At 51.1% G+C, this 12,932-nt stretch overlaps 1 protein-coding gene and 1 pseudogene across 1 annotated transcript; one reads left to right on the top strand and one right to left on the bottom strand.

Annotated features, from left to right (window-relative positions):
* Positions 1 to 629: 629 nt before the first annotated feature.
* Positions 630 to 3,286, bottom strand: LOC9268350 (uncharacterized; annotated as a pseudogene).
* Positions 3,287 to 4,277: 991 nt separating this feature from the next.
* Positions 4,278 to 12,919, top strand: LOC107277479 (uncharacterized). The gene is made up of 3 exons (XM_026026195.1): positions 4,278 to 4,446; positions 10,785 to 11,031; positions 12,517 to 12,919. The coding sequence occupies exons 1-3, from the start codon at positions 4,278 to 4,280 to the stop codon at positions 12,917 to 12,919; spliced, it is 819 nt and encodes a 272-aa protein (XP_025881980.1).
* The last annotated feature ends 13 nt before the right edge of the window (positions 12,920 to 12,932 follow it).

The following is a 12,932-nucleotide window of genomic DNA, read 5'->3' on the forward strand; positions in this document are numbered from 1 at the left end:
CCACCGCTTCGTCTACGCCCATTGATTGCCATGGCTGATTTCATGTGTTTGTGTTGTATATGCGTGTGCATATGGTTTGATTTTGGGTTGTGTGATTGGTATATTGCGAGGTCTGGTCTGAACCGTTTGTGACGCTACCTCATATTTTGCAAATATGATTGAAATTTTAATATGTATAACATCAATAACATGTTTGGTGTAATGCATGGGTTGATCGATGATGTGTAATGTCTACATTTGTACGAATTGTAGTGTGACTAGTAACTCCATTCCATGTGTACAAATGTAAATCAATTCCATTAAAACACACGCATTTATATGTACGTATCATCAACATATAACATGGGAAAACTCATTTCATCCCTTAGAGTATCCTCTCATTTTTCTAGGTTATTAAATAGTCACTATTTGTTTTTTTTTTAAAATAGAATGATAGATATATTTCATTACACAAACATGCAAATTCAAATTCAACCTACAATACAAGTACAAAAAACTGTGAATAATGTGTATAAGTTAAATTTAAATTTATAGGTTTGTTGAGCATATATCAAATATTGGCTTATCTTGTTTTTTTTTCAAACATTTTGATGGCTTTTCGGAACATACACAACATGATCTTTACATGAAAAAAAACACAGTAACACACATCATGTATGTATGTATATATCACATGCATCAACACACAGATATATGATGTTACACCAATCCATTGGGATGCAAATTAATCATAATGAAGTGATTAACAATCAATCAATCCAAAAATTAGCCAATCCATGCATGCAAACCAATCTTTACTGTACCACTCCAACCATCAGTATCCTCAATCACCATCCGATCGATGCCGCGATCACACCGACGCGGCGGCGGGGCGGGCAATGCCGGTGTGCGTGACGAGCGCCCAGAGCACGGTGACGAACTCGCCGCCGCGCGCCAGCGCCTCGCCGTGCGCCCTCACCTGCTCGGCGTCCCTCGCCGGCGCCACGTACACGACGATCTCCGTCCACACGTCGGCCACCAGCTTCCACACCGCCGCCTCGTCGCCGCCGGCCGCCTCGTCCATCAGCGCCTTCCCCAGCCTCGCCCCCTTGCGCACCACCGTCGTCTCCTCCGCCGCCGCCTCGTCGTCTTCTTGGCCGCCGGCGATAGCCATCATCTTCCCGTACCGGGTGGCGTCCGTCGAGAAGTAGTAGCCCTTGAGACCCAGCTCCCGCTTGAGCTCCGTGGTCATGGCGCCGTACACCCGCGCCGTGCAGTCGACGTCGTCGGGGAGCATCTCCCGGCGGAACGCCACCAGGTAGGCGCAGTAGCGGGACAGCCGCGTCGCCACCGTGCTCGACCTCGCCGCCGCCGCCGCCTCCTCCTCCGCGTGCGGCGGGCACCTCACCTCCAGGAGGCTGGTGGCGATGTGCCATGTGAGTATCACCTCGGCGACGCTGCCGCTCTCGCATGCCGACGAGATCAGCCGGGACGCGTTGCACAGGGCGTTCCTCGCCGCCACCGCCGACCTGCCGGCGCTGAGCGGGGCGACGGCGCCGTCGTACGCCGCGAGGTACTCCACGATGGATTGCTTCGCCTCCTCCGGCACGGCCGCCGCCGGCAGCTTCAGCGGGAGCCTGCAGAACCAGAGCACGGAGTACTGCTTGACACGGAGGTAATTGCGGCGGCTCATCCTGTTCGTCACCCACTGGACGCCGCGGATGGCGGCGCGGCGGAGCCGGCTCGGCGGCTTGACGGCGTAGTCGCAGACCATGGAGACGGTGAGCCAGTTGGAGAGGAGGAAGACGGCGAGCTCCCACGCCTCCTCGTAGAGGATGGTGAGGAAGAGGAGGAACGTGATGGAGAGGTCAATGGAGGAGAAGAGCGCGACGGCGACCGGAGTACTCTGCTCAGGAGGCACCTCGTCATCCTCAGCAAGCCGAACGACACGGCGTAGTTGTCCCTCTTGATGCTGCCGGCGATGAAGGCGATGTAGCCGTTGCCGCAGAGCACGACGGTCATGAGGCAGAGGCCGAGCACGAGGACGGGGAAGACGATGTAGTTGACGAGGAGGAAGAAGGGGCTCGCGAGCATCACAGGGAGGACGGAGTGGTAGTACTCGGTGACGAACCCGAGCTCGTCGTCGATCACCTCGAACAGCGTCGCCGCCGCCGTCGCGGCGCCGCCGTCGTTGCACAGGCCTCGGAAGATGAGCTCACGGCAGTCGCCGGCCTCCGCGGCGGTCAACGGCGTCTCTTCGAACTCGCGGCGAAGCAGCTTGAAGAGAGCGTAGGAGAGGCAGAGCCGCTTCAGCTTCGGGTTGGACACCAGCAGCTGGTCACTCTCGGCGAGCGACCACACTCTGCCCACGGTGACGACGGCGTCGTCATCGCCGGCGACTGTCTTGCGCAGGTCGACGAGGTAGCCGTTCGGCCCGGCCTCCCTCTGCAGGTTCTCCTCTCCCATGACGGCGTACTTGCAGCTCGTCATGAGCTCGTCGTCTCGCCGCGGGCGCCGCTCCTGCTGCTCCAGCGTCTGCGCCATGTAGCCGGCGAGAAGCTGCGGATTCTTGCCGAAGGCGAAGGAGCGCTTAACGAACTCACCAATCGCGACGCGCTGCACCAGCTTGGCAGCGGCGACGACCCAGAGCGCGCCGAACACCGCCTTCCGGCCGGCGCCGTGGACGTTGAAGAAGACGAGGTAACCGAGGAAGGCGACACGGCCGGCACGGCTGGTGGGGCCGCCGCCACTGGCGCCCTTAGTGCCGGTGACCGTGGCCTCCACCTTCTTGCGGAGCAGCTCGACGAGCAGCATCCATGCGAGAATGAGCCGCGCACGCAGAGGCAGCTCGGCGTCGGTGGCGTCGCCGGCGCCGGGGACGTCGTTCTTGGCCTCGGAGAAGAGGTAGGAGGTGACGGGGAGGAAGAGGGCGAGGGAGACGGAGAGGACGAGGCGCGCGGCGGGGCGCAGCGTGGCGGCGCCGGCGAGGAGGTCGAAGGCGAGGAGGAGGGCGGCGAGGAGGAGCATGGTGAGGGAGGTGGCGACGATGGAGACCTCGTTCTTCTGGTCGGCGTAGGAGGAGGTGAGGTTGTAGACGTAGGAGCCCATGGCGCCGACGGCGCCGCCGCAGTGCGCGTCCGTCCCGTTGAAGTAGTCCATCGTTGATTGCGACGACGAGCTAGCAGATATGATGTTCTTGCTCTTGCAGCTAATTAAATTAATCAATGGATGTAAACATGGATCGATGCATCAACAACTTGTTAATGGAGATCGAGCTAATTGATCGATCGATCAAATAATGGATGCTTTTGTTCGAATTGGTAGGTAGGTGATCTAGCAAGCTGGCTGAGCACACACAGAGAGAGATTCAGTCTGCTTTATTCGATTTTTGTATGGTGATTAGGCATTTAGGCCCAGGTGAACAAGTCCCTGGGCTGCGGCTGGATTGGGCTGAATTTTCTAGGATTCTGCTACAGCTGTGCTCTGGCTGGCAGTGGGCCTTGTATATATGCCTTTGAGCCAGACAAATTTGTATACGTGCCATCGTTAGAAACAGGCTTCGCTGAAATGCTATCGTAAAAAGGGATTCGCTCCAATGCCACTGTTAAGCTGTGGGCATTCGCTACAATGCTATTTTTGGTGTTTGTTGTATTTGCAAAATATTTTTTATCGAAATAATTTTTTGGGACGGTTTTACCCCTGGGCGTGGATGTGGTTAAGACCATCCACATATGCGTTTCTCAGAGCATCTCCAACAGCCTCTCTAAATCGGACTCTCCAAACACCCATATAACTAGCTCTCCAATTGATTTGTCAAGCCAAACTCATTCCTCGCTCCAACAGCCTCTCCATCTACACTCTCTATTATAAGCTTATGACACTGGGACCCACACGTCAGTCTCTCCTACACCATCTTCCTCCTTTTTCTCTTCCTCTTCTTCTCCTCTCAGCGCTCTTCCCGCACGACGGTGAGCACGCAGAGGCTGGCGACGGCGGCGGCGGCTCTCTACGACGACCTCGACGACAACCCGTGGAGCGGAGGTGGAGGGGGCAATGCTGGATGGCCGATGAGGGCGGCCGCGTCGGATGCGGCCAGGGTCGGAGGCGGCTGGCGCGGAGGAGACAGCGCCGACAACACCTTGCCGCTGCCACTCCCTTCATGCCCTCGACGCCGGTGGCCGCGAGCGGGAGGCCTTGGCGATGCTCGCCGTCGTGCCGCCCCACCGGCGCTTCTCCTCCGCCTCTCGACCTTGCTTCCGACCTCCGATCCTCAATGTTGCACGGACGAACAGCGGGAGATGGCGAAGATGAAGGGCGAGAATACTGGAAGGGCGGTAGCGGGTCCTCAACTCTCTGTCACCGCCGTACGGGAGCTGGGATGTGTCGCCGCCGCTGCACAGAGGGGCGTCATCGTCGTTCTCATTGTTGCTTCCGCGCTGAGCATAATTAATCGTGTGCAGTCAATGAGTACATCGTGACAAATTGATCTTTGTTTTCTTCAGTGAGGTATCTGTCAGATGCTAATGGTGGTGGGTTCTTGTCCTGAGTCCTGACGTGTATCCGAGGTAGGCTCCATCTCGTTGCTCTGTCCCCGTCCGTCGCCACCGCTCCAAGGCCGCCATTCCTCTACCAGGCAGAGCAACGAAAGGAAGGGACAAGCTCGAGCTCAAGATCTGGTGGTCGCCGACTCTGTTGAGCTCCGGTCCTCCTGCTCCCTCTGCTCTGGCGGGCCGCGCGGGCCGGGGAGGTGCCGCCTCACCGACAGGCGATGGCGGAAGGGGGACGGTAGGGGAGTCAGGGAGAGGAGACGCCGGCAATGCAGTGGAAGGGGATGGGGCGGCATCGAAGTGTGCAGAGAAAGGGATACGGGGAAGAGAAACGGTGTGGGCCCCACGGTTGGCCATCCGATTTTGGCTGGCCAAGTTTGGCCAGCGAGGAACCCAGTCTGGCCAGCCAAATAGCTTGGAGAGTGAGATAGCCAATTTGTTGGAGTCTGTTTTTTATCCAAAATTGCTAAATTTTAGCTTGGAGAGTGAGATAGCCATGCTGTTGGAGATGCTCTCACACTGGCGTCTGCGACCACATAGAGCGAGAGGGAGAGAAGGGCGAAGACAGCGACACCACGCCGACCACGTCGACGCTGCCGCCCGACGCACGCGTGCATTGCCACCGACAGCCGACGCGCGCGCGCCGCCGCCGCCGCCCGACGCACGTGCGCGCCGCTGCCTTCTCCCCTATCCGCGCCGCCGCAACAGCAACAACAGTACATGCATGCTTTGGTTTTGCAACAGCTGATCTTGGAAAGGGGGTACGTTGAATCCCAATCTGTAGTTGTGAGGCCGGTGCATGGCTTTTGGGTTGGAATTCTCTGATACCTTTTCCTGCACAAGCCTCAAGTAAAGACCGTGAAGCGGTCTTTGTTGATGGAGCTTCTGCGATGCTGTTAACTCTTTCTGGAGATTCCTCAGAGTCGGATGATGATGATTCTTAACGTTGAGCGCTCAAAGAAGTCACTGCTTGGCTGAGGAATGATGATGATTCTTGATGGGGAAAGAATGCGGCGGCGCCAGCGGCTGTTGAGGAGACGACCCAGAGGAATGGATGCTGGGCGGGGGGAGGCTGCGGCGCCGGCGCGGTTGGGGAAAGAATGCGGCGGCGCATATGGGGGAAAGGCAGCGGTAGGCCGACAGCGCGCGCGTGAGTCGGGCGGCGGCGCCGGCAGGCTGGCAGCGCTCGGTTTGAGGGCAGCGGCGGCGGCGGCCTCGTGCGTTGGGCGGCGCCAGCGCCGGCGGTGGCCATTCTCCCTCTCGCTCGATCTGTTCGCGTTGGAGCCACAGAGAGAGAAAAGCACGACTCCTAGGGGCAAAACGGTCTGAGAAAAATATATTTTGAGGGAAAATGTTTTGGAAATGCAACAAATAGTGAAAATGGCATTCTAGCGAACGCCCACGGGTTGACAGTGGTATTCGAGCGAATCCCATTTGAACGATGGCATTGTAGCAAAGCCTGTTTATAACGATGACACATATGCAAATTTGTATATGTGCCATCGTTAGAAATAGACTTCGCTGAAATGCCATCGTAAAAATGGGATTCGCTCCGATGCCATTGTTAAGCTGTGGAAATTCGCTACAATGCTATTTTTGGTGTTTGTTGTATTTGTGTTGACGCGAAAAACACACACTAGTCTGGGAGATCTGCTTAGCTCCAGTGCAGGTCCAAAGGTTGGTGAGATGCAGGCGTGCCAGTCAGTTTGACCCTGCAACTGACAAGATATGCAGATAGTAGATCAATGAGACGATCGGCTGACAAGCCGATGGAGTAATTCCAGCCGATGCCGATACCAGCCGATGTCGATAGGGTTTTAAGCAATCGGCTATATGTCCAATGTAGATAATGATATAAAGGCAATCGGCTGTTGATAATATGATATAACAATAATATAATCCAGTATAAACCAATCGGCTAACAACATGATATAATATAATAAGCGCTGATCCGAAGGTTGAAATATATATCGGCTGGAGGTCCGATGTCATAAAATCCACAAGATTAGATAAACAGTGAAACCTTTGTTGTCATCGGCTAAATCCAACTTATATATATATGCAATCCTTATAAGCCGATGCAACGTCCAGATAACTTATCGGCTAGCACCCCAATAAAACAGTAGCATGAACCTATCGGCTTAACAAGATTTATATTATCAATAACAATCTAGTAGGTCGAACCTAACCGATGCAGCACGAGATTTGTATATGATAATCTAATACTCGATAAGCCGATAGATCTGTCTAATGTGATGGATATAACAAATCTATTTAGAACAGCATTGTGATTGTAGAGATATATCGGCTAAGACAGAAGATCGGACCTAACCGAGATAGTCCCAACTAAACCGATGTGTCTCTAAACACAATGCAATTAGAGATAGAATTAAGATATCAGGTAGGCAAATATATCAACCAAACCAGAGCGATCCAAGAGATCGAAGTGATGCAGCCTTAAACAACACCAATGTAGCCGATAGATTCACCAGGACCGGTGGAACGTAGGACTTACCCCTTCGCCGGAGATCGAAAGCCGATGCAGCCCCGCGTCAGGTGCCAAGTTCCGCCGGATGATAAGTAAAAACCTCGGTAAAGAGGGTGGCGATGCGCCGAGAGTATTATTGATCGAGAGATTGATTACAATGACCCCGGGTGTACATATTTATACCCATGGGTAGATACTAGTCCTTGTAGGACAAGAAATGAACTTTTCTAAAGATAAAAAGAAAACATAAAGTCCTTATCGGACACTAAACACACTTTCCTAAAGATAAAAGGAAACTAACAAATTATTCCTAATTAATAGATAAACTGCCATGCCGCATCCTCTTTGAACTCAGTTGCTTATGGATAAGCTTCCTTTAGTAGATTAATTTCCTTAACCGAATATAGCAGGAATCCGACTATTGGCGACTTGATAACTCCCATCGGCTGATTTCGAGATGCTGAAGCCGATAGTTACTCTAAGCCGATGATGACCTTGGGCTTACCAAATTTTGGCGTTAACACATGCCCCCCAGTTTTGGAGTGTGATGACTCATGCTCCAAAATTCTGTTCTGTCTGATCTTGATAACTCCAAAACTGATCTTCTTTTGCTTCTTGCAATCGACTTTCATGAGCTGATACCGTCTGCATTAGATGAGCCAGGCCATCAAACTCGTGGCAAAATAATCTATCTCTGATAGGTGCTGACAACCCTTGGAATGCAAGATCTGCGAGCTGCTCATCACTTAGACTCAAACAATAACATCGGCTGTGAACATCACGAAATCTTTGGATATATACTATAGCCGATTCTTCTTCTTGCTGCTGAACTGATATCAAATCTGAAAGCTTCATCTCATTGATGCCAGCAAAAAAGTAGTCATGAAATTGCTTCTCAAGATCGGCCCATTCTCCGATAGAATTCGATAGTAGTGATGAAAACCATGTGAAGGCCGATCCAGTCAAAGACAATGGAAAAAATCTAACTTTCGGAGCCTCTTCAGCCGATGCCTCCCCACATTGTGCTAAGAATTGGCTGATGTGTTCCTTTGTAGATACATCATCTTGCCCTGAAAACATGGAGAAATCTGGAATCTTGTATCGGTGCAGAAGTGGAACTCTATCGAACCACTCAGGATATGGCTGCCGATACATATGGATCTGTTCCTTAGGTCTCATTCCAAACTGCTCCTCTACTAATTTTGCAATTCTATCGGCCAAATCATTGTTATATTGATGCCCATATTGATGAAGTTCTTCTGGCCGATATTGATATGGCTCATCATGTTGATACTGATATGTTTGCCCCCCGAGCCGATATTGTTGTTGTTCTGCAATCTGCCCCCCGAGCTGGCTTTTCTGAATAATTAACTCATCAACTGTTACCTTGATCAAACTTTGTATTGTATCTGCCAAAACTCCAGATTGATTAAACAATGCGCGCGATGAATTGCTTCATCAACTGTATCTTGAAGTATTTCAACTATCGGCTTGGGGAATCGAGTCTTCTGAGTTGGCCCTTCTAGTGTCATGTTGAAACATTGAAGACAACGCATTTGAAAATCAACTACAAACTGCTCCATCTGTTGCCTCTGTTCCTCCGTTAAATTCTCCACTGTGACCATGATCTTGGCATTGACTTCTTCTTCAGACATGTGGATATAAAATTCGTGGTCCTACCAGGTGTGCCAATTTGTGTTGACGAAAAAATCGAACACGCCGCCCTAGGAGATCTGCTTAGCTCCAGTGCTGGTCCAAAAGGTTGATGAGATGCGGACGTGCCAGTCAGTTTGATCCTGCAACTGACAAGATATGCAAACAGCAGATAAAACAGCCGATCGGCTGACAAGCCGATGGAGTAATTCCAGCCGATAGCCGATATTAGCCGATTCCAATTCCAGCCGATGCCGATAGGGTTTTGAGCAATCAGCTATATGTAGATAATGATATAAAGGCAATCGGCTGTGAAAAACATACACTGGCCTGGAAGATCTGCTTAACTTCAGTGCAGGTCCAAAAATCTTGCCTTTAGGTTCGTGAGCGTTCCAGTTGATTTGATCCTGCAATCAACAAGAAATAAAGACAGGAAAATCGTGGTTAAATCCATAAATGATAGCCGATCGGCCAGTCGCTGATGACATATCATTTATCTTCCAGCCGATGTCATATTTGAATCGATTGGCAATTATAAATAAGCAAGACAGAACTAAATCTACTCGATCGGCTGTAGATATTAACGATATATAATTCTTCTGTCGATGTATATTTAAATCAAGTGATTGGGATAGATCGGTCGCCATGCCGAGACAGTATAAATCACTTAGATCGAAGTATACATTAACATAAAGATTATAAACGTCTATAGCATAGCCGATCAGATAGATCTAGTATGTAACGGCTAATACTCCAATACTACTCTATATTAAGATATTAAAACAGCTAGAATATATCAAACAGAAGTCTAATATACTTTATTGCAATAAGATCTTAACATAAAGGGCATATTTAATATATCAATCAAGCATATAAGGATATAAAGTAGTTAAATTAGGTAAGATCGGCTGAAACCCCGATGCTATCTCCCTAGATAAACATAAAACAAACTAGATATCATGATTATAGATATTACTTAATAGATCAAACTCAACCGATGCAGCATTAAGCATAAAGACAAGCGCAAGATGTAAGCAAGATGATGAGAATATGTAAGAGATGGTGGATACACGATATAATCTAGATCGATAGCAAAATATAACTCTACCGATTGTTTCCTAACAACAAGAATCAGCCGATAACAAGTTATATAGTGCGATTAATAGAGATTATAACGCATATATGATAACTCGACGATTTACATAAACAGAATTAGAGTGTTATAAAGATGGAAGCACTAATCCCGAGAACGCAAGCCGCCATGACAAGTATACCTCTGGTTGAAGATCAAATTGATGCATCTCGACCCGAAAGCAAGAACTCGTCGAAATAGAATGAAAGTAAAAAGGGTGGCGATGCGCCGAAGTTGTATTGAACGTGTGTTGTTTTTTACATGGTCCTCGGGCTATATTTATACCCGAGATACATAGTATGTCCTTGCCGGACACGACTCCTAACTCTATTACAACTCTAAGACACCACAAGTCTTTACGGCAGACTCTTGCCCAAACATATCTCTAAGGAAATAACATAAAATATCCTAATTAATAGATACAATTGCCTTTCTGGGACTCAATCCGTGCGTGGCAATCCATATGAAGCACCTTGTCTTAACCCGATGACGTGTACCAAGTCATATTACCAAAATCGGCTTAATCGGCTAACCTTGTCCAACTCAAACTCTGCCGATCTTGACCATAGCCGATTCGGACTTCAGCCGATCCTTACTCTGTTTCCGAAACAACTTATCCCTTGGATTTCGCTTCGATTTTATCTCTAGCTCCGATACTTGAATTACCAAATTTGGTCATTAACAAACGCATGTGAGGACTGAGGTGAGAGATCTTGAGTTCAAATCCCACATCTCACATATATTTTTGAGAAAATTCCCTATGTAGCATCAGAAAAAGTTGCTCTTCCCTCTATAGCATCTAAACTTAAAAAATTCACTACCTAGACACCCTCAAAATTTTTCTTCCCTATCTGGCATTTCTGTTACTCCGGTTAGCCTCCACCGTCAAAACAAGAGACATGGACCCACCATCAAGAGACCAGCACGGGCAGCCAGCCCCAGGCTTACTCGGCCCTGTAGCTCTTGCTCTCGTGACCCATTACAGTGCTCGACCAAGCGCAAGAGGAGAGAGCTCAAGTGGTGACGCGCGACCTCGCCGGCGCCGCCACCGCTGTGCCGGCTGATGCGGTCTCTGTCAACGCTGCCTCCCACACGTCCTTGTTGGAGATGGAGCCCAAGAAGTCACACTTCGACAGCGCGAGCCGGCAGCAGGACCTCGAGCTCGTCGGCCGCCTCTTGGGCGTCCTGACGGCAACGCGGAGCTGGCGGGGAGAGGCGGCGCGGTTTAAGCGGCAATGCTAACAGCGGCGCATGTGGTGGGCGGCGCCAGCGAGGTCGCACGTCGCTGCTCGCAGCCATCGCCTCTGCTACCAGCCGTGACCCCCGAACCCCATCGCTGACGATGTGCTGTAGCGTCGTACTCGCCAACGACGGCCACTCGTCTGCGAGAGACAAGTCGCCATTGCCAACGGCGTCCGCTCGCAGCTGCCGAGCCTGCAGGTGCGCCGCCTGAGCCGCTGCTCGTAGTCACCGCCTCCGCTCCAAGCCGCCACCCCCGAACCACGCCGCCGACGATGTGTCGCGGCGCCGTCCTCGCCAACGATGGCCGCTCATCTGGGAGAGACTAGTCACCATTGCCGCCGGCCTCCGCTCGCAGCCACCGAGCCTGTAGGTGCGCCGCCAGCGCCGCTGCTCCCAACTGCCACCCCCAATCCACGCCATCGACGATGTGCTGCAGCGCCATCCATACTAACGACGGGCGCTCATCTGTGAGAGATGAGTCCATTGTCGCCGGCCTCCACTTGCTGCCGCCGAGCCCGCAGGTACGCTGCCTGAGCTGTCGCCCCCAGCCGCCACCCTCAAAAACTTAAAAAAGGGCAAAACCGTCTTTTCTCCTGCTAGTTAACACCGTCACCCTCAAAACTAACGGAAGTGCCAAACAGGGAAGAAAAATTTTGAGGGTGCCTAGATAGGGAACTTTTGAAGTTTGGATGCAATAGAGGGAAGAGTTGCTATAGAGGGAAGAGCAACTTTTTTTGATGCTAGATACGGAATTTTGTCTATATTTTTTGACTTGGTATGCATCTTTAGTCCTAGTTATTTTAACCGGGACTATAGACATCTTTAGGCCTGAATTGAGTGTCCCGGTTTTTTTACTTGTTATGCATCTTTAGGGTATAGACATCTTTAGTCCTAGTTATTTTAACTGGCACACATCTTTAGTCCTGTATTGAGCGTCTTGGTTTTTTTACTTGTTATGCATCTTTAGTTCTGGTTATTTTAACCGGAACTACCGGTTGCATAACCGAGACTAAAGGGGTTACAAACCAGGACAAAAGATGGGTTCCCCGCTAGTGCCTGAACCTTAGTTAGTGCATATCACCTGTTCATTCTGTATCTGAAAGAAGATTTTTGCACTGCTTACTTTTATATAAAACATGCACGGGATATATACATGATTTCTAGTACAGAATTGAAACTTGAAAGTTAAAAATGAGAGCATATGTTCTTCAGAGACAGGCTAGCAGAAGTGCGCAAGCAAGTTCGAAGGCGTATTTTACGATGAAGCATAGAAGTAGAGATTAGTGAAGATGGAGCGCAGAGACGGAGGATCAGCCTTAATTTGGAAAGGAAATTAAGACTGAGCTAGTGATCCCTTCCATTTTGAAACATATCATTATTACTAAAGGAAAGGAAAGATTGAGCGTACTTGATTACCAAAACAAAGAAAATCCCATAAATACGATACCCATCTCACGCCGATCGATCAAGCGCAGCCATGCCCGCCAACTCCGGTGGACGGCCAACCCGGCGAGCCTGGCCAACCTGGTGAGCCCGGCCAACCAGGAGGGCGCGGTCGCGGAGGCCGTGGTGGCCGCGGCGGCAGTGGAGGCGCTGGCGGCCGCTTTGGGGCTCGCCGAGATGGCGCCCGAGGAGGGTGGCCCCGGCGGTATCGGCGGCGAGGGTGGCCCCGGAGGGGATGGCGGCCCCCACGGTATCGGTGGCAGCGGCGGGGACGGTGGTTGCGGCGGGGTCGGCGGCCTCGGCAGGAAAGGTGGCCGCGGGGGTCACGGTGGCCGCGGCGGGAACGGCGGCTTCGGCGGTGGTGACGGCGGCCGCAGTGGGGACGGCGGGGAAGGTAGAGTAAGAGGCCGCGGTGGGGACGGCGGAGTAAATTAAATTAGCAACTTTA

This window comes from Oryza sativa, chromosome 6, assembly GCF_034140825.1.
Source record: "Oryza sativa Japonica Group chromosome 6, ASM3414082v1".
NCBI lineage: Eukaryota > Viridiplantae > Streptophyta > Magnoliopsida > Poales > Poaceae > Oryza > Oryza sativa.

What these genes read in the sequence shown, in the direction of transcription:
- LOC107277479 (XM_026026195.1), top strand. Translation starts at nt 4,278, where the DNA reads ATGGCGAAGATGAAGGGCGAGAATACTGGAAGGGCGGTAGCGGGTCCT. An exon ending in TAATCGTGTGCAGTCAATGA is followed by an intron (nt 4,447 to 10,784) that starts GTACATCGTGAC and finishes GACCCATTACAG; the next exon opens with TGCTCGACCAAGCGCAAGAG. An exon ending in GAGGCGGCGCGGTTTAAGCG is followed by an intron (nt 11,032 to 12,516) that starts GCAATGCTAACA and finishes GATCAAGCGCAG; the next exon opens with CCATGCCCGCCAACTCCGGT.